The sequence below is a fragment of the Thamnophis sirtalis genome, unplaced genomic scaffold, assembly GCF_051295495.1.
Source record: "Thamnophis sirtalis isolate CommonGarterSnake01/CBP01778 unplaced genomic scaffold, rThaSir2_p1.2 scaffold_3, whole genome shotgun sequence".
NCBI lineage: Eukaryota > Metazoa > Chordata > Lepidosauria > Squamata > Natricidae > Thamnophis > Thamnophis sirtalis.
Window position 1 is genome coordinate 70,070,089 of NW_028261383.1, and position 19,913 is coordinate 70,090,001.

General features: G+C 33.1%; 1 protein-coding gene across 11 annotated transcripts in view; it reads left to right on the plus strand.

Moving 5' to 3' along the window:
• IQSEC1 (IQ motif and Sec7 domain ArfGEF 1) overlaps positions 1-19,913 on the plus strand; it is a 307,267-nt gene that overhangs the window by 108,489 nt on the left and 178,865 nt on the right. For 5 of the 11 annotated variants that reach the window (XM_087709086.1, XM_087709092.1, XM_087709094.1 and 2 more), the window contains exon 3: positions 11,861-11,947. The exons of 4 other annotated variants lie outside the window; for them this stretch is intronic. In XM_087709086.1, coding sequence (XP_087565212.1) covers positions 11,861-11,947 — 87 coding nt within the window. Of the gene's footprint in view, positions 1-3,766; positions 3,921-11,860; positions 11,948-15,254; positions 15,369-19,913 lie in introns of those variants that run through there. 2 more of the 11 variants (XM_014057971.2, XM_014057968.2) reach the window with 2 other exon arrangements.

The window sequence follows — 19,913 nt, forward strand, 5'->3', positions numbered from 1 at the left end:
AGAAAAAGCATAAGCAGTAAGAGATTGTAATTTAACTGAGCATCTTCATAGTAATTCTTCCAAAAATATTTTAACAGGAAACTATTTTAACTGACTTAATTTATTCTTTCAATTCACTCTTACAGTACAATTAATTAGCTTGCCATTGCCACAATATTATTTTTTTAAATAGGTTCCTAAGTGAAGTTTACACTATATCATTTAATGAAATTAAATTTTCTTACTGAGTTAGATAATAATGATAATGCAGTACTATATTTTAATGCCATGCCCATACCTGGTCATAGACAGCATGAATACCAAGACATTCTATCTCTAGAAAATTAATCTTCAGTATAGTGAGCGATTAAAAGTTAATCATTTTAGTTTCTTACTATAATAGTCCAAGAACATGGACTAGTTTTTCACTTGGGAGGATAAAACCTCATAATCATTTTCTTTAAATTTCTGTTTGTTTCTGCCAAATGCAAACCTTTATGTAAAAAGAAGTCTAAAGGACATTATATAATATACATATGCAATTATATGTATCGAATTAAAAGTAAAGTTAAAACTGTACACAAAATCACAAAATGATAGCCCATTGTTGAAAGATGTGTTCTGTCATCTAAAGGACCCTATGTATACAGTTAAACATGCCAAGTAATACTATTACAGATAGCTTACTATTGGCATAGCACTATGATTATTGTATTAATTACCAAAACAAAGTATGTATGCAACAAAATTAATATAATACAACTGTAATAATAATAACGAAAAAATAAAAAAATGGTCCAACAAACAGAAGTAGCCAACAAAAAGGCTGCTTTCTTACCCTTCATTAAATTTCTTCCCTGAATTCAAATTGTGACAAAACAACACTCATTAGCAGTCCATGAGGTATAAATTTCACTTTCCTGTTTTGTACACTAATTATTTTAGACAGCCCTTATAAACCCTAAATTTATAACTTTTCAATGATTTCAATATTGGGGATAAAGCCAAGAACATAAACATCCTGAACACATTGATTGATCCAGAGACATATTACCAATCTTACACCAAAAGAATTCAATAAGAAATTATTTACTTGAATTAAATGAAAAAGCACTCCATAATAAATCAGATGTATTTTTAATTCAGTGAAAGTTCTAAACACAGCTTTCAAACTTAGTAGAAGTCAGACATGATTCATTATTTTAATGTGGGATGGTCCTACAAGGTAAACTTTTAATGAGTAAAAAAGTCAAATCTATATCAGCAATTTATATTTTCTATTCTGCCAATGTGTGTGCATAAATATGTACATACACATAGAGAGACATAGATATATTTATGCACCCATACTGGGTACAGAAATGAGTGTACATGTGACGGATTAAACATTGGAATGTCTCTCAAAGCATAACTCTTCATTGAAGGTAAGGTCACTTTAATCGTACCCCAAATATTGAAAAGAATTCTAAATCTCTGTCTAGATTTTGAGTTTTCCTCACAAAGAGAAGTGAGTTCAAATTGACTAAATGTCTATGGAGATTCTCAGTCATTCAGGTCTAGAACTGAAGAAACTTCTTAGCTGAAAAGCGAAACATCTTCAAGGAAAACAAAGTCCAGTTGTCTTTTGAAAAAAGTACATTTGAGACATTCAAATTGACTAGTTCAAAGAATTGTTATCCCAAGATATACAAAGGGATCAGAAAATAACCTGAAACCCCATTCTTAATATTTGTTAAAATTGTTGCTATCAGCCTAATTTATTTCAATCTAAATATTCCCAAATTATGGGAAATGAGATTTAGAACAGAAATTTCTGCTACCTCCATGTCATCTCCATATTCTGTCCTGTGCTACAAAAACCTACTATCATGTTTTCAAAATTTCTAGTTACCAAAAGCAAATTTAAAGCAAAGTGAAAAGATCGTATCCTTCAAAATAAATTAAACAAGAAATAGACAATGTAAAGCATGGGTGCCAAACTTGCGGCATCACATTGTCATAATGTGATGTATTGTGGCTTTTCCCTCTTCGTAAACCGGGGGGGGGGGGGACGTGGCCAGCAGGTGATTCATTTTACACTCCTGATGTAAAATAAGCTGATCTCAGGCAGCAGATAAAAATGATGGCTAAGCAACATTAGCTTTCTGATGATTTCCTCAGTTAAAGAGGACACTGCAGAGTGTTACATGTGGTCTGTCTGTTTCCATCCACCTCTGAAGTGGAAGATGCTTTCTCCTAAACTGAATTCCAATTCAACTGCTTCTATAGATTCAGATGAAACTGGTATTGCCCAGATTGTCACCCATAACCAGAAGTGGGTTCCTACCAGTTTGGCCTGGTTCAGCTGAGTAGGTAGTAACTAGGCCTGCCACGCCCCTGAACCTGTTCTGTCAGCAGTGCCATAGGCACTGCCATCTTGCTTTTTGCTTCTGAGCATGCGCAGAAGCATTTTTTCCGAGTACTGCACATGCACACACGCGGCATGTCCCTGATTGAACCAGCAGTGGCAGCAGCCAGAACCGACCCCTGCCCATAACTAATTTCAGACTGGAATTGATCACAAGATCTCCAATAGTGGTACTATTTAAATATCATTTTAGATAACATGCAACAACAAGCATGTCTTTGAAAGACTTTTTAATAGCTGAAATATTTTTTACCTGTTGGCTAGCCTTGAACCTATTACTTATCCATGTATATGAGCTGTCCATATAATTATTTTAACTTAGTAATGAAAGCAGATGGTCACCGGGAGTGATTAATTAATCAGGTGAGGCTATCTGAATTATTTTGAAAGAATGCTGAATCATTCTAAGATTGAGGTGAAAGTATACCTTTCTCTCCGGGTAGTGATACAATTATTGGATATGAGTGATTCCTCAGATGTCTGACTAGTTCTGTTGTTGTAATTTAAAGATGTTTACTGAAAGAAAACCACAAATCAACCTTGCTGGTTTTTGTTCCAAAAGAGTTGATAATGTAATACAGTACAGTGTTAATATAAAACAAAAATGAGATTGATGATGATCTATATTTTGTTTCTATTGTGGAGTGCTGAACTGAAATTTTTGTTTAAATGTGTATTTGGAATTTTCTGATATTTAATAATTTTTTACAATTATTGTAAAAACCAGTAATCAGTAGCCTGACTTTCCATAATTAAGCATGTATACAAATACACCTTCCTAAAATGCCTACATCATAAATAGGTTGTAGTGATCCAAAATTATGAGGTGGTAGTGTTGCTGAAGTAATATAAATTCCTTTCTGTTTTAAATATGATGTTATGTAAAATTAATCTTTTTACTCAAATCACTAATATTCATTATCTGTATCTATTTTTATTTATTTGTTTCCATTTTATCTGTTTGTATGATCATATATCACTATATATTGACTTTGCAGTAGAATTTGGCTCCACAGATGCTGCTGTTACCATGGAGATAAAAGGACCAATGGCCTTTTTCTAGCTTGGACTGTACTATGCTGTTCATAAAAAGACGGTGAATTCTAAAACTGTATCACTAGCTTGCTTTAAAAAAGAATGAAACTGAATGTGATAACGGAGTTCAATTAGGATTCTACTGCTAATCTAAACATAAACATACGATATTGTACCAGACAGAAAGCATAAGGACAAATCAGTGTGAATCCTGAGCTTCTGGTTTATACATCTGCTAATCCTCCTCTTAAAAAAAAAAAACCTTTTGCTTTGCAAAATATAACCCCTTAGAGTGTTTGGGTTCATCTGATGCAGTATTTGATGCTGGTTACATCACAGGCTTCTTAATCTGTGGTGTTCCTCTGTGGCCGAGAGTTGAATGAGCATGTGAAAGCCGAGAATGTGAATTTTGATTCTTGGAAAAGAGGCATTTAGACACCTATACAGAGCCAAAGAATTTTTATGAAAAATCGAGGATGGCTTGCAGAAGGTGTCATTTGTAAGTATTCTCTTCCTTTGTTAAAACTCAAAAGAACTGATATTTGCTGAAAGGGACAAAGAATCTACATTACTCAAGGTGATAATAGGAATAACAATTAATTCGCTGTACAGCAGCTTTCTTTTCAAGAACCATTTTATGGGTGTTTCCTCTTAGTACATTACCGATGTGCATTTTAGAAATCTAGTTCGAAGACTTTGAAGCTTTAAAAGTAGAAATAATTAAGCATAGTGAAAAAGGAAAGAGGATTTGTTAGTGATTATATCAAACCCCATAATTTTAAAAAATGAAATTGAAAAAAATCTGTTTATAAGGCTTTGGTTATTAATATTGCATTGTTCAGTTATTATGAAATTCTTTTGTTAAGGCATGTTTAGGATATGGGTTTTGATTATTTCTGGATACTCTTTGATATTGTTTGTGGCACAGCAACATATAACTGTTACACATTTTGTCATGCTGTTTATGTGTTTTGTGTTTCAATATGAGCATTGCAGGAATACGGTAGTCAGAGTAAGGTGTTTGCTTGGTTTTTCATGTGCCAGTGATAAATGTAAGCTTTATTCAGAGTTGGTGTATATCTGACTTCAATTTTTTTAAAGACTCTAATGGATTTAATTCTTGCATGCATCATTACAAGCAGTTAAATTTGTGTGTCATATATTTTTAATAAAAATGAAAGCAAACATGTGGTGAATGTATGGTAGTATATTTCACTGTAACTTGATAATTCCACCATTTTATTCGAAACAAGCAAGTGAAGAAGTTTACAACGCTAAACTCATTATTTTTGTACATTGATATTTATTCTATGTATGCTACATGTTCCTCTGCATTGATGTCAATGCAGTTCAAGAATGTGGTTAGTGTACAGATCTATTATTATAACGTGCATGTCTGCATAATTTTATCCTCTAATGCAAAGGGAAAATGCTCATCTCACTGGCAGATGTCTTGGAATTAACCAGTGGCTATGCAGCATGGTTTTGCTATAATTCACCTTCACTGAAGCTTAATTGTCATCTCAGCTGAAGTTAAATTTAAACCAATATAAATTCAATTTTAAGAGCAATTGATTTCAAGGTTTGATATTCATAGATAGTTTTTCATTACTCGGATGAAAAAGAAGGTCAAATCCTGGTTTCAGTGTGACTAAATTGGCTTTAATCCTAGAACTTTAGCTCCACTGACTTGTGAATCAAGCTTTTAGGCTGCAGCTCATTTCATTTACCTTTAATGTGGTTGTTCCGCTGGATATGATGATTTTTAGCCTTGATCTCCTTATTCCATGGTAATGGTAATGGGTATAATGAGAATTGTACCCTTAGGATGAAAGTATGATGATGTATTTAAATTTACTATTATCTGAATGAATATTGACATTTATGTCAGGTTTACTTTGCCCAGATTCAGAGATGATCTCAGTTAATGTATTGTTATATTAGTTTCTTATTTTGCCATATGCTAAACTCATATAAAAAAAAGAAATTCTATCTACATAGATTCCACTTGCATATATTTTGTAAGATTGACTATGCTTAGCTTGATTTTTATTGGAGTCAGCATCTATTCAATTTCAACCTTACATATATTTACTACTATGTTATTTATACAACTTGGTATTCAATTACAAAACTATTATGATAATTGTTTTCATAAATATCCAATCAAGATTGTAACAGTTTAAGATGACATGGGAGATAGGAGTTGTAGTAGTTTTCTGGTTTGGTTTAAAATACCTTCATGTGTTACTTATCGACTATGTTATAGTAGAATACTAGTGGATCTCTTCAAGCTGTTTATATTTAGAGGTCAGTTCTTAATTTTTATGAATAATTTAAATGCATCTTGCTGTCTGTAAAAGGGACAGGACCATATTTTTCATACAAGAGAAATCTTCATTTCATTTCATCTGTAGTGTTATCTTTTGGCTTATTTGACTGAAATATTAATCATTTCATCAAATGACTAACTCATATTGTGAGCTGTTAAATGTTGAATTTATTGAATGTGGCAGACTACTTGGGTAATAAATGCATACATATATACTTATGATGAAAAAATATTTCTAATTAATATCAAAATATATCTTTTTAATAGATATATGCTATTTTCTTTACAAACTTATTCTATAGGACATAGTACTTAGTAATTAATGACCATACATATATTAAATAAGGATTATAAAGACTGTATATTGATATTTTAAGTAATGCATGTTAAAATTTTACTGTGTAGATATGCTTTAATATATTCAGTAGTTATAATTCACATATATAATGTCAGAGAAAATTTATTTTCAGCTTGGTGCAAGAAATAAGAATAAAGTTCTGGATTTAGCTAGTTCCCTTTTCAATTGAATGGAGCATGTTATATGCAATTGCACTAGATAATAACTATGCTTTCAGATGAATGTTTTCATTTCATTTGTCTTAGGACAACTTTTTTTTTTCTTTGAGAATCAGTAATTACAATGTATTGCTGCACTGAGGAAACAAATTTGCAATCTTTGGTGTCTTTTCTTCTAGGTGACATATTTTCTAAACAGTAAAATAAGAATTTGTAATTGTATCCTTAATTATTGAAAAGGCGTTTAAGTGCAGTTTTCACGATAATTCTGCTCAGTTTAAAATAAGTTATGCGTGCAGTTTCTTTTTCTTACTTTTCTTGTGTAATTTTTATCTCTTTATTTATTTGCACATGATTTTAGATTTAAAAATATTTAAACAACTACTGGTTGTTAATATTACATTTACTTATTATGTATGATTTAAATATTTTACATATAAGCAAAGAATAAATTTAATTTCAATTGAAATAGGTTAAGTATTTTCTATGACTTGTATATTATGCTGTTGATTCTTGCTACAAAAAATGGTTAGTTTGAAATAACAGAAAAGGATATTATATTTTAAAGTGTATGCTTACAGGGAAATATAAGAAACCCAGTTTCTGTTGCTGTGATTAATTTCCAGATATAGCTTCAACATGGTTTTAAATCTAAAATAATGGATTTTATGTCTGTTCATTTGCTCTCATTTAGCCTCTGGTTATGATCTATTTAAAACTGGCAGATAAAAATAACCATTGTAAATATATCTCATAAAAATAGTCTAATCAAATGATGTTAAGAGTTCATGCCTATTTTATAACTGTTGGTAACAGCAACAACAAAAGTAATAGATTCTATTTAAATTCCCATGAATAGATATTTTTTCCTTTGAGATATTTACATTTGTTCAAGAAAAGATGGTAGATATTTCACATTTAGACATTTAAAGGATGTGTTATATAGTAATGATTCATAAAGCAAACTGGTAGTTCTGAATTAAAGATTTCTGACACAGAATTTTTATATCTAATAGCAATACAGTTGGGATTGGTGAATTGTTTCTAATAGGGCATGTAAGCCAAAACAAGTACATAAAGTTTGTGTGGACACATTATTATGTACAGTATGTTTTATAATATTTATGTAATAAAATCAAGGCATACCATTCATTTTCATCCATATCATTTATGTGTTCCAATAGTGCTGCCTTTGAACAACATAGCAAGCTATGGTATACCCTTTTTACAGAAAAGTTATTTCTACAGTCATTGTATGGAAGGTGAAATATAGACAATTTAGCATATGTTGGATCTTATATGAACCAGATTTAATAAACAGATTACATGCACAGGCATTGTCAAGTCAGATAAATACATTTGTTTGAACAAGGCCACCGAACATTGCCCTATTCTGTTCTCCAACTGTGATAACAGCTAAAACCACTTTATTGTAGAAACTCACATTAATTTGCAGGTCTATTTTGCAAATTTGCAATGAGACACTGCATAAATATTCACTTTATGTCCACAGTGTGCAAAATTCCAGTTAAGATTATTGTAGGATACATACATTCTGTTTCCTGTTACTTTCACATACATAGGTGAAAAATTCCATGGCACGTATCCTTCATATTCAAGATGATGCTACAATACTTTGAATAACCAGATGCTTCAGTACCAGATGCTGGTGACAATATGTGGCTAATGTGTTCTATTTAAATTATCCAAAAAGCATAACTAGGTGTTAATAAAATTCAGGGCTGGCTTCCCCCTCCCTTTTTTTAATAACTCAAGAAGAAGTAGGAAATTGCATGCAAAAATGTAGGCTGCTTCATATATTGTCTATACCCCTTTATGTAAAATTGGGCATGCTGTTGAATATTATCTTAATTTCTGTGGCTTGAATTTGGGATAGATATGAATATAGATTTTTTCCATTCTTAATGAACTGTAAATTTAGTTTCTATTTTCCTTGTAGTCATTTTCACAATACTAATTTTGTCAGTATTATCAATGTCAAACAATAGAATCTTCAAATGATTAAGCGAGGACTATTAACAGGGATGACTGGGAATATGATTTGTGTCATATATATATATCATTTGTATTTTGATTTAGTGTTAAAAAGACAATTTATGAAACCATATCAGGTTTTAACCATTCTGCCTATATAACATTGTAAGAGGAGAGTTCTCTTGGTTTTCCTGCTTTTAAGTTTTTCTGTTTGGTTCAACTATATCAGGCTTGACAAAAATAGGATTGCCAACATGATCGCCAACGTCCGATGGCTGATATGGCACAAGAAGAAGAAGAATATCAGGCTTAATTATACTTCTAGGAAACCAGATAACAGGGCTCTGAAATTAGCTTCAGATCCTTATTAACATTTATCAAAGCCAAGATATATTTTAGCCTTAACTTGCAGTGAGCTGTGAGCATGTGATTGTGCAGGTAACATTTTGGTTCCTTGACTGTGACTGTGAAATAGAAGCTTGATGGAACCACATGGGTTCTCTTAAACTATAGTGTAGTGCTCTGATATTTTGACCTAAGAGGAAAAATATGGTCATGGTTCTGTGTAAATATGAAGCAAAATCAGTGTTTTGTTTCAAATATTTGTATTTAGGAAACTTCCCCATGATGACTCATCATAACAGTTACATATGTATGAGTTATTATAAAGGCGATTGCAGCCAAAATATATAAATTTATCTGCAGAGATTATCTTGTGTTATTGATACATGATTTAAGAAGGTAAACTATGTTATTAATTTGATGCCAATTATGTCAGCTTTCAGGACAGCCTTGATGCATTTTAAATGAAAAAATTGAATAATTTAATAGAATAACAGAGTTGGAAGTGACTTTAGAGATCTTCTAGTCCAATTCCCTGCTCAAATTATGCATACATAAATAAAAAAAACATAAACTAGAAACCAGAATTATGTCAAATTTTGCTTATAACTAGAATTCCTTTTCATTAAAAGCTGATTTCAATTCAGAGGAATGGCCAAATGCAAAAATAAAGCATTCACAGAGATGTAAAATATGTATTTTTTTAATTTGCATTGGTGCTGTTTTTATTACAAACAAATTGTTAATATACTTCAGTCTTATGGAACAGTTCTAGGAAATTATTTTATTATTTAATTGGTATGATTATAAATATATATTTCAATAATGATTTCAAATAGTAGAAATATTTATATAGAGAGAGGAGATAAATATGATAAAATTAGAACCATTAAAATGGAGAGGTTTTTTTAAGAAAAGCTTTTTTAAAAAAGCTGGGTATTTTAGTATAAGTATAAAGGAATGATCTAAGAGTCTTTGTGTCAAGTTTCACACCATTAACGTTTCATTGTTACATTTCATGTGAACACAGGAAATGAGAATGTAAGGTGCATCTAAGGCAATGATAGTGAATCTGAAAATAGTAAGGCAGCTGATAGTCTGTGATGGAAATAAATACCGATTGTATGTGAAATGTGAAATTCTTCTGAGGCTAACTCCTTTCTAGATAGTGTACTAGTAAATTTTAACCAAACTTTCCACTTTGTTTTTGTTTTCTCAGTTTTATTGCCCATTGTATCACTGTAGGTACTTCAGAATGAAACATGTTTAAAATAATTGTAGAAATAAACAGATATTTGTTTGGAATTAAGACTCACATTATTGTTAAAATAAACATTTTGAGAATTTTTTTTAAAAAATATTAAATTGAAATCATTAGTAAAGCATTCGGATAAACCATGGGTTTTTCTATTGTTGTCTTAAGAGAGACATTGAGAAGTGGAATGCATTCAGACAAGAGGTACCGGATGATAAGGGTCTTGGGAACCTAACCTGAGGTTAAAGCATGTTAAAAGCATGTTTGCTTACAAAAGAAAAAAAACTGTACAGAGATATAACAGTGGTCTACAAATGCCACATGATAGAAAGGGTTGATTTGTTCTATTACAACCAAGAAGGTGACAACTGGTTTAAATTGTGGGGGGAAGTAACCTCGCTGAATAGTTGAAGGAATTTCCTCATGATATTCTTAAATGGTAGAACAATCTATCTAAAATATGATAGCACCCTCTTACTTATGTTTTTCAAATGTGAGCTAGACAACTGTCTTTCAGGGATGGTCTGAAATGATTTAATGGAATCTTGCAATGGGCCAGTTTTGCAATGGGCAAGTTTTTGACTAGATGTTCTAAAAGACCATTTTCTACTAGGATATTCTGTCTATAAGTGTATGTTTGTATATATGTAGAATAAATATTATTCTATGTCTAACAATGTTGCAAAATGTATTTTTTCTTAATATCACAAATTCATTTGAAACCTTCATTTGACACACACAGGGAGTTTCTCTGCCTAACCTGTAAACTCACTTCCCCAATTAATATCATCGTGAAACTTTGTGAGTATTTCCAAAGGAGATAGTGGGAGGGAAGGCTTGTTGCTTTTGATGGGATGATATCTGGATTCAAACTTTTTGGATTTTCTCTTCCTCCCATGATATATTTATATTGTTCCTAAATCCTAATACCTAAGAATTCAGTTTTTCTTTTGGATTTCATTTTTTCTGCTCACTGGCAGACATGTCCTATTGCTAAACATAAAAGCATTAAAAATGTTTACACATAACCAGTTGTTTTCAATTTTATGAATGTTGAATAATATTTACCTTGCTATGATGTACATATGTAACTTTGGATGGAAAAAAATCAGAGCAGCCTGACTTTTGTATAAAAAGATTAGCTTGATATAATTCCCCTTACTGCAGACTCACAGCATAACATATTCCTGCTTAATTCCTCTTTTTGATCTCATAAGAGGATGACCTCAAAGGACTTGCTCTTCAATACATTTTATTTTGAAGCTTCTGGGGAAAATTCTGCAAGCAAAACAACAGGAGAGAACAAAATAAAATGTGATTATATGTAATATTTTAATCTTGTCATAAATCATTTCAGGTTTTAAATGAATTGAATATACTGGACACAACTTCATTTGTTTTCAAATGCTGGAGTAATTTTCTTACATTTTTAAACTGATGTAATTGTAACTTTATATTGGAAATTATTTTTTTCTGGTTAAAGGCTTATTGAAAATGAATTCACAATATCCTTACATACTAGAAAATAGGATATTGCATAATCACATATAGTTTATTTTGTTTCACAAGCATTTAAAACGTATGTAATTATTCAATATCCCATTAAATTTCTTAGGGCCAATGGAATTCTAAAGCTATGAGATGAACAGCTACACTGGTGCAGAGTATTCCAAACATATATTTTTCCTACTTTTCCAGAAACCGTATTCATTTTTCTTTGCTACTATTATTCTACTGAAGCTACCAAAGAGTGCCATTTAAATCTTAATATGCCTTGAGACTTTTCAAAGTTTCATTGCAGTCATTTGTCATTCTCATTTTTGATACAGATAGTGTTATGCTTGTTGGAATCGGAATTAAGGATTTAGTTTATTTTTACTTCTCATCAAATGAAAACTGAGTGAAACAACTCAGATGTAATCAGCAGCACCTGCTTTTCCATTAGAAAGCCCCTTACTAAACACTCAGTGTGTTGACTTTGTTTTTCCTTGTGTCGTAGGTCTATAAATACTCTGCACCAGTTTTGCTGTCCAGCTCCATTGTACCATACTCTACTAACTCTCCCTGCCACACACTCAGAGTACAGGTAAGAGTAGTGATGGGCCACCAACTTCTTCCTTTCATAGAGAGATCTGGCCATACATTTATTTATGCTATTAAAGTCATAACCCATTCAATTCATATTTTTTTTCAAAAAATGTAAATAGATTTGCACAATGAAGATTTTTGTAGAATTTCCATAGACAATTAGCATAAAATCATTAAATAAACAAAGGACAAATAGGCATACATAAATAAATAAAGACATAAGGTTAAAAAATATTTATCTTATTTATACCCATTTTTCTAATCTGGAAAGTATTCAAGATAGCTTTCAAATTATACATAAAGAGTACACATGAAATGGACAGCTGTTTTCATTTTTTAATCAATAAAAGTCAGTCAATTTGCCACTTCATGGCTAAATATGTATATTAAATATTAATAATGTGTTGAAAAATCATGGCACTTTCATTCTCTAGGAAAGAATCTGTAGTAAACCCTATATCTGTAAATGTCAAAAAATTATTTGTTGATGTATGTCTATATAATTCATTAATTCATTATTTGTTTTCCATATTTTCAACATTATTCTGTTTCTCTTTGTGGGAGATTCCCCCCCCCCTTATAAATATGTAGTAAATAATTTGGAAAGAGTGAATGTCTTACAATCTTTTTTGAGCTTGTTTTACCATTTGTGAAGACTACAAAAGATAAGGTCTCACAGAGCTAGCAACTTAGAGTCTATGAATCATAGAGTCAATCATCATTCAGCGGATCACAGATTTCAAGAAACTGCAGAAAATTATGGTTCTGTTTTATGAAGATAATATATTTGTTTAAAGTACATTTTTTTAAAAAACCACTAAGCAACTTCTGCTTTGCTACTTTTGTTTAATGAATGCTTCATTTGTGTCTGAGATGACCTGTTAGGTTGCATTCTAATGATTTCATGGTCTCTTGAAAGCATATTTCCTAATAAAATTAGAATTAATTGGTTTTATTATCTAACATATAAAAATACAATGTAAAGTTAGTAACACACCTTCCATTTTTTAATAAAACTGCTATGTTCTTGTATTAAATGATATTGCTGATTGGAGAAAAAGAAATCTCCACAGAAAGAATGTACTTGCAATTTTAAACATGTATCATCCAAATAGATTTTTTTTTAAATCATAGCAAACCTATAAATTACCCTGGACTTGCATTTTCCTTAGATCTTACTCTTAGATCTGTACAATACTTTGGATATAAAGGTAAAGAGCTGTTTTGGAGCTTATGGAATAATCCATGTAGCATCTGTCTGTAACTCCTTAAACCAAAGCCTTATTTTCCCAGGATTATGTGGAAGCTGTGGAAGGCAGTTGGACATATTTAAGGAGCTGCAGTCAAGTGCTACATTTAAATATTTAAGAACTCAAAGCATCTTTCTGCCTTTGACTCTGAAGTTCATTGAATCATACAACCATGGAACTGTAAAGCTGAAAGTGAGGAACCACAAAGCCCATCCAGTGTAATTGGGTAGAACAAGAAGCAGTGGGTGGAAACTAATCAAGGAGAGAAAAAAAATAGAACTGAGGAGAAATTTCCTAACAGAACAATCAATCAGTGGAACAGCTTGCCTTCAGAAATTGTGAAAGCCCCAACATTAGAAGTCTTTAAGAAGATGTTGGATAGCCATCTGTCTGAAAAGGTATAGGGTTTCCTGCCTACGCAAGGGGTTGGACTAGAAGACCTCCAAGGTCCCTTCCAACTCTGCTATTGTATAATGTTGTATAACTCTCTCTCTCATATAATGTAGAAGAAAAACAATCAAATAATTCTCGAGAGGTGGCTCTTCACATTCTTCTTACATATCTGCAGAGATAGAGAAATTATAACCAGTATAAATGCACTGTTCAATTTTACTACCTACCATATCTTACAGCAGTAAGGTTTTCCTTATATTTGAATGAAATTAATTATGCCCATTATTTCTGGTCCTAGTTCTGTGAGAAGGGAATGTAGCTTTCAATGACACTCTTTCATGTACCTTAATAGTGATATTCTGTGTCCTCTCAATCATTCTAGGTCCAGATTAAACAGTCCTGAAATCCCGTTTTTGCACTATTAATTGATTTATTGATTGATATATAAATAACATCCCATGATATTCGTGTCTGTTGCCACAGAGCATCATTGTTAATTACTGTTTTGAATCATTAAATAAATTTATTGCATATGGGATTCACTTAGATAGACCTGAATTTGTTTGTTCAGAAGAAAGAAAAGAGAGTAAAAGTGCAGAAAAGAGAGAGAAATAAGAAAGAAAAAATGATAGGAATTCTTACTACTTACAAATTCTTACTATCAGGTTAACTGTTCTCTGTATTATTTCCTACATAATGTAGGATTTTCTTTGCTACATATATTTCGTAATCATTAATGCTTCACCTCATAGTTTTGACAATTGATGGACTATCTTACGTGAAAGAAAAGCATCTTTCAGGTATAAAGTATAATCTGAAATTTTATTTTTAGCAGATGTAGATTTTTTTTCCTCTGTGAACCAAAAAACTGGGTTTAGTCCATTGCAGTACAGTCCTCCTGAATATACAATTCATACAATTTATTGAGTGTGCATATAATTGCATGTACATTCTGTGAATAACACTGCACATTGAAAAAGAGAGAACCAGAGAATGAATTAAACATCATTGTTAACTTCAATGTTATTGGTTATGTCTTCATGATGACAGAACAATTGTTTTAATAAGGAACTATCTTTTGGTGGTCTCCTTCAGCCTATTATATTTCTGTCTGATCTTAATCACATCTCTAAAATAGAATCTAATTCAGGTTTTTCTTTAATAAAATTTATGAAATAGCATTTATGAAATTAGCCATCCTGAAATATAGAGTTACTCAGTTCTGTTTGGAACTAGAGTAAGTCAAATGTTTTGATTAACTTCAGTTGCCCTATTGAGTTTGTAAACATTTTTCATGTCAACTAAAAGGCCAGGTTATTGCACTTCTTCATCAAAGCAATTCCTGTTTAAATTTTGCTTCTATACATGACTAAAACTAAAGAAACATAGTCACTAATGTCCTTGGGCACCAGACCAATAAAATTCTCCAGAATATTGTCTTGTTTGAAAGATTTCTTGTCTTTTGTATGTGTAGATTTAGTTAATTTTCCTGGGAAGTCATTCATCTGACATCTTTTGTAACCATGGTGATTAATTTTTACATACATTAGTTACCTAATGATTCATTTTTTTGTTTCCATTCTTCAACATATTTTGTCTGAAAACTGTAGTATAAAAATCTTGAAACTGGAAACTGTCTCTCTTTGTTTTTCCCTCCCCCAGCAGCACCTGTGAAAGCAAAACTATATTGCAAAGGACGTTATAGTGTCAAAGAAATACCATCATTTTCTTGTACTACCATTCTGCATAAAAAAAAACTTTCAGCACCTCTATGAGGTAAAAAAAATTATTCTGAGAATATTTTTCTTTTAAAATAATGTTTGCTGCTGTTTGTGTCACCCTAACTATATGATGGTTTCTGGAGCATCAAAAAGTGTTGGTCAACTGCACAGATTATCCTGGTGGCAAAGAAGCCTAATTTGTTTAAAATTTATAGTCTCTTATATAACACTAGTAAACAGAAATTGTTATGGAAGTATCATGACTGTAGAAAGCTACAGCTCTAAATGTATATGCTTATTGTTTCAATAATTTGATAAGGAATTTCATTGTAAAATTGTTAGGATTATTAATTTTTTACACATATTCTACAACCACAAAACATGGATAAGATAGAGAATTACTGTAATACTTTATTAAAATCCAGTAACAATTTTTAAGTCCAAATTTATCTTTTTCTTACTCCCAACACCCCATTGTTTTGTTTGCATTATTTCTTTATTACAATAAAGTACTTTCTCATGGAGAATTACGAACTGCAAAAAGAAAAAAAATAATGACAAGAATAGAACTCTGGGGATTCTAAATATAATTAGGTAACCTGTGAGCCATTGGGTCATCTTTTCAGATATATTTTCTTACTAAATAGAGAAACATAATGACTTTGGGCAGGTAGAAAAGCAGTGGGAGGCGAGTGACTTCTGATGTCCTACCAGGTTCCCCATTGTCTTTCATTGTACAAAGCTAGCAGGGAGCAGTAAAAATGATGATTATGTGATCCAGTCTGACCACATCAGTGCAGCAGCATGGCAGAAATGAAGTGACCACAACTTTTCAAAATTTTAATCTCATAGGAATCATGGGTCTCAGATTTTAGATCTGTAAATTAGCCCATTTGAGATGTATTGATGCAAAAAAAAATGGTTGAGACACCATTTCTCCCAACTGAAAGTTACAAGAGCTGTGGTGACATAGTTAGAATGCACATATTCAGACACAGGTTAGAATGCAGTATTGCATGCTAACACTTCTCACTGCCAGCAGTTCGATCCTGACCAGCTCAAGATCGACTCAGTCTTCCATCCTTGGTTGGTAAAATGAGGGCAAGATTGTTAGGGGCAATATGTTGACTCTGTAAGCTACTTAGTGAGGGCTGTAAAGAACTGCGAAGCACTATACAAGCCAAAGTGCTAGTGCTACAAACTAACAGACATGCAGGTTTTAGTAGTTTATATATATTTAATAAAGACTTATAGAATCATAGGGCTGGAAGATATCTTAAAAGATTTTTCTAGCCTAAGGCAGGAGCCCTCATACCATCTCAGATAAATCGTTGTCCAATCTTTTCTTGAAAAACCTCAAGCAATGGAACCCCCTCAACTCCAGGAGGCAAGCAAATCCATTACTTAACAGTTATTACTGTGAAGAAATTTCTCTTTATTGCCATGTTGCATCTCTCCCTGATGAGCATCCATGCATTACTCCTTGTTCAGTGGTGGGTTCCTACTGGGTTCGGACCAGTTCAGCCAAACCGGTAATAGTTTGGTGACCTGGGTCGCTGGAACCGGCAGTGACCCAGGCCTGCCACACCTCCAAACCAGTTATCCAGGTGGCACCATGTTGTATTTTGCTTGCCAGAGCAATTTTTATTGTACTGCGCATGCAGCGCGCATGGCACGTCCCTGAACGAACCAGCAGTAGTCTCTGCTGGAACCCATACCTGTTCTTGTCCTATCTCCAAGTGCTATGGAGAATAAATGGACACATTAGATTCGCACAGAAACATAGAGAACACTTGGACAGAATCCTAGTCACTGTAACCACCGATACAGTACTAAAAAGGTTCCATAAAGGAGAGAGGAGAGCCTCTTCTAAAGGACAAGATTAGAAAAAGAAAGAGGCCACTTTCAGAAATGGAATCAGAAACTTTCAGCCCATGGAGAAGTTGTAAGGACCGTAATTATATCTCTGATTGAGACTCTGATTCAGTCTCAAGGAATCACCTTTTTTCTTGGCAAACACAGTAAATCAGGGTAGTCACTTGTTAGGAGCATCCGCGGAGGGAATAGACCACAAAGTAACTGGAATAATATGCTTGGTGGTGAGTGACTCCATTTAAGGAACTTAAATCAAACCATAGATAGTTGAGAAATCTGCTCAGGCTTATTTGAGGGGAAAAAAATCCACACACTCAAAGGTAATTTTTTTAAACAGAAGTATAAAGTATAACAGACTATAAACAACAAGTTTATAGTCTAAAACTGCAGAGAGAGGGGAGGGGGAGACCATAAATCACTCATTTTGAGCAGATTTAATACTAGTTGCTTACTTTTTAAGTCCATTTGCTAGAATTTACCAAGCTGCAGTGCATACAATAGAAATAAAAAAAGAAACTGATATTAATTCTGTAATTCACTGTTTGCAAGATTATAATCTGTATAAATATCAAGTGCAAAAAGCAGTTCTCACTGAAGAATCTGCTTGCAAGGCCAGAAAAAAGGAAGGAAAATTTCATTTGCAATGGCCTAGAATCATTTGCAAGTCACTTGTCCTAAGGAAAGTGAGAAATGACGGAGCCATTAGACTGCATTTCATAGGATGACTCATCTCAGACCAGTATTTTAAAAAGCCAGAGGGAGATCAAGCAATGAATGCAAGAACAAATGGACCATCAGATATCATATGTTTTGATTCTGCTACAACATTTAATTTCATTAAAGAGAGAAGATTCACTGATATAAATTTAGTACAAATTTGCCATTTATTTGACAAGTTGACAAAATATCACCTCAGATGGGAGAGGCTCTGAAAATTGTGCACTAGGCAAAGGAAAGGTGCTCAATTTAACAAAGAAAGATGCTTTATATATCCCAGATCGGAAGCAAATTTCCTTTCAATAAAATGTATCCTATATAAAAGGATGTGGCATAAGATTTATAGACAATCCTTCTTATATAACTGAGAGTGCGCAATTGCATATGAAAGGGATTATCCAGCAAAATGGACTTACGTTCTGTTTGTAAATTGGAGGGCTTAGTTCAAGCAGTAAATTCATGTACAAATCAGTCTTGATGCCAATGTTGTGTAAATGCCAAAGGCATAAGTCTATAAATGAAAAGAGAAAAATATTTGTGCCTAGGGTCTAGCATATCACTAGTTTATATAGAAAAGAAAGACCTCCTTGCATCATCAAACAAGATACTTATTTTCTTACTTGATCAGTGAAAAGAGTGAGGTGTAGTCTTTCTGGAGAAATTCAAATAAGTGGCCTAAGCAAACCAGCAATTTGGGTGCAGAAAAGCCTCAAATATTTTGCCCAGACAATGGAACATGAGGTAAAATGCAAAGTATTGAAGCTGCAGTTTTTCTTCACGAAATTCAGTAATCTGTATCCTAGAGACAAAATAAGGTGTCAGTTTTTGTTTCTATATCCAGGCAAAGAGCAAACAGAGATTACAAATTTCCTAAGACATCCTTGCATGCCCAGAAGTTGACTTTGTGACAGTGCTACACAAGGAAACTAATGCATTGCAGCCAGATGCTGTTAAGTCCAACAAAAGTGTTCCAAGGCTTTCTCACTTGGCAAGAAGGAACAAGTGGAAAGATCCCTGCCACATGGAAGGACACTGAAGAGATGAGAACCACCAAAGGAGGGAAATGGAGAAAGATTACAGAAGAAGAGAATGAAGTACTCCACAAGAATTACATTTGTCAAGCTACCTGTAAGAAATACAACCATGGGATGTAGTTGTTTTCAAGACTATGCAGATAATGCAAAAGAGGAACTCCATACCATAAAACTAAATTGATGGCCAAGGAATACATTCAGAAGTACTGGTAATCCTTGACTTACAGCAGTTCATTTAGTGGTTGTTTGAAGGTACAATGGCACTGGAAAAATGAGCTATGACTGTTTCTCACACTTACAACAATTGCAGCATCCCCGTGGTCATGTGATCAAAATTCAGACACTCAATCATATTTATGATGGTTGCAGTGTCCCAGAATCCTGGGATCACCTTTTGTGACCTTCTGTCAAGCAAAGTCAATGGGGGACTAAATTCACTTAACAACCATGTAACAGATTTAACAACTTCAATGATTCACTTACCAACTGTGGCAAGAAAGGTTGTAAAATGGGACAAAACTTACAGCAACAGAAAAATAGGGTTCGGTTGTGACTGTAAGTTTTATGTTTTTATGTTTTATGTTTTATTAAACATTTATAGGCCGCCCTTTTCCCTGAGGGGACTCGGGGCGGCTTACAATAATAGGGGAGGGGAGTGCAGGACAAAACACAAAAAGAAAATGTGAGTAAAAATAATTAGCGGTAAAACACAACATTCATTCAACATTCGGGAGGGGCGAGAGTAAAGTCTTATCCCCAGACCTGACGGGATAGCCAGATCTTGAGGGCTGTGCCGAAGGCCTGGACGGTGGTGAGGATGCGGATCTCCATGGGGAGATTGTTCCATAGCGTCGGGGCTGCAACTGAGAAGGCTCTCCTCCGCGTAGTCGCCAGTCGGCACTGACTGGCGGATGGAATTCGGAGGAGGCCTACTCTATGCGATCTGATGGGACAGAGGGAGGTAATTGGCAGAA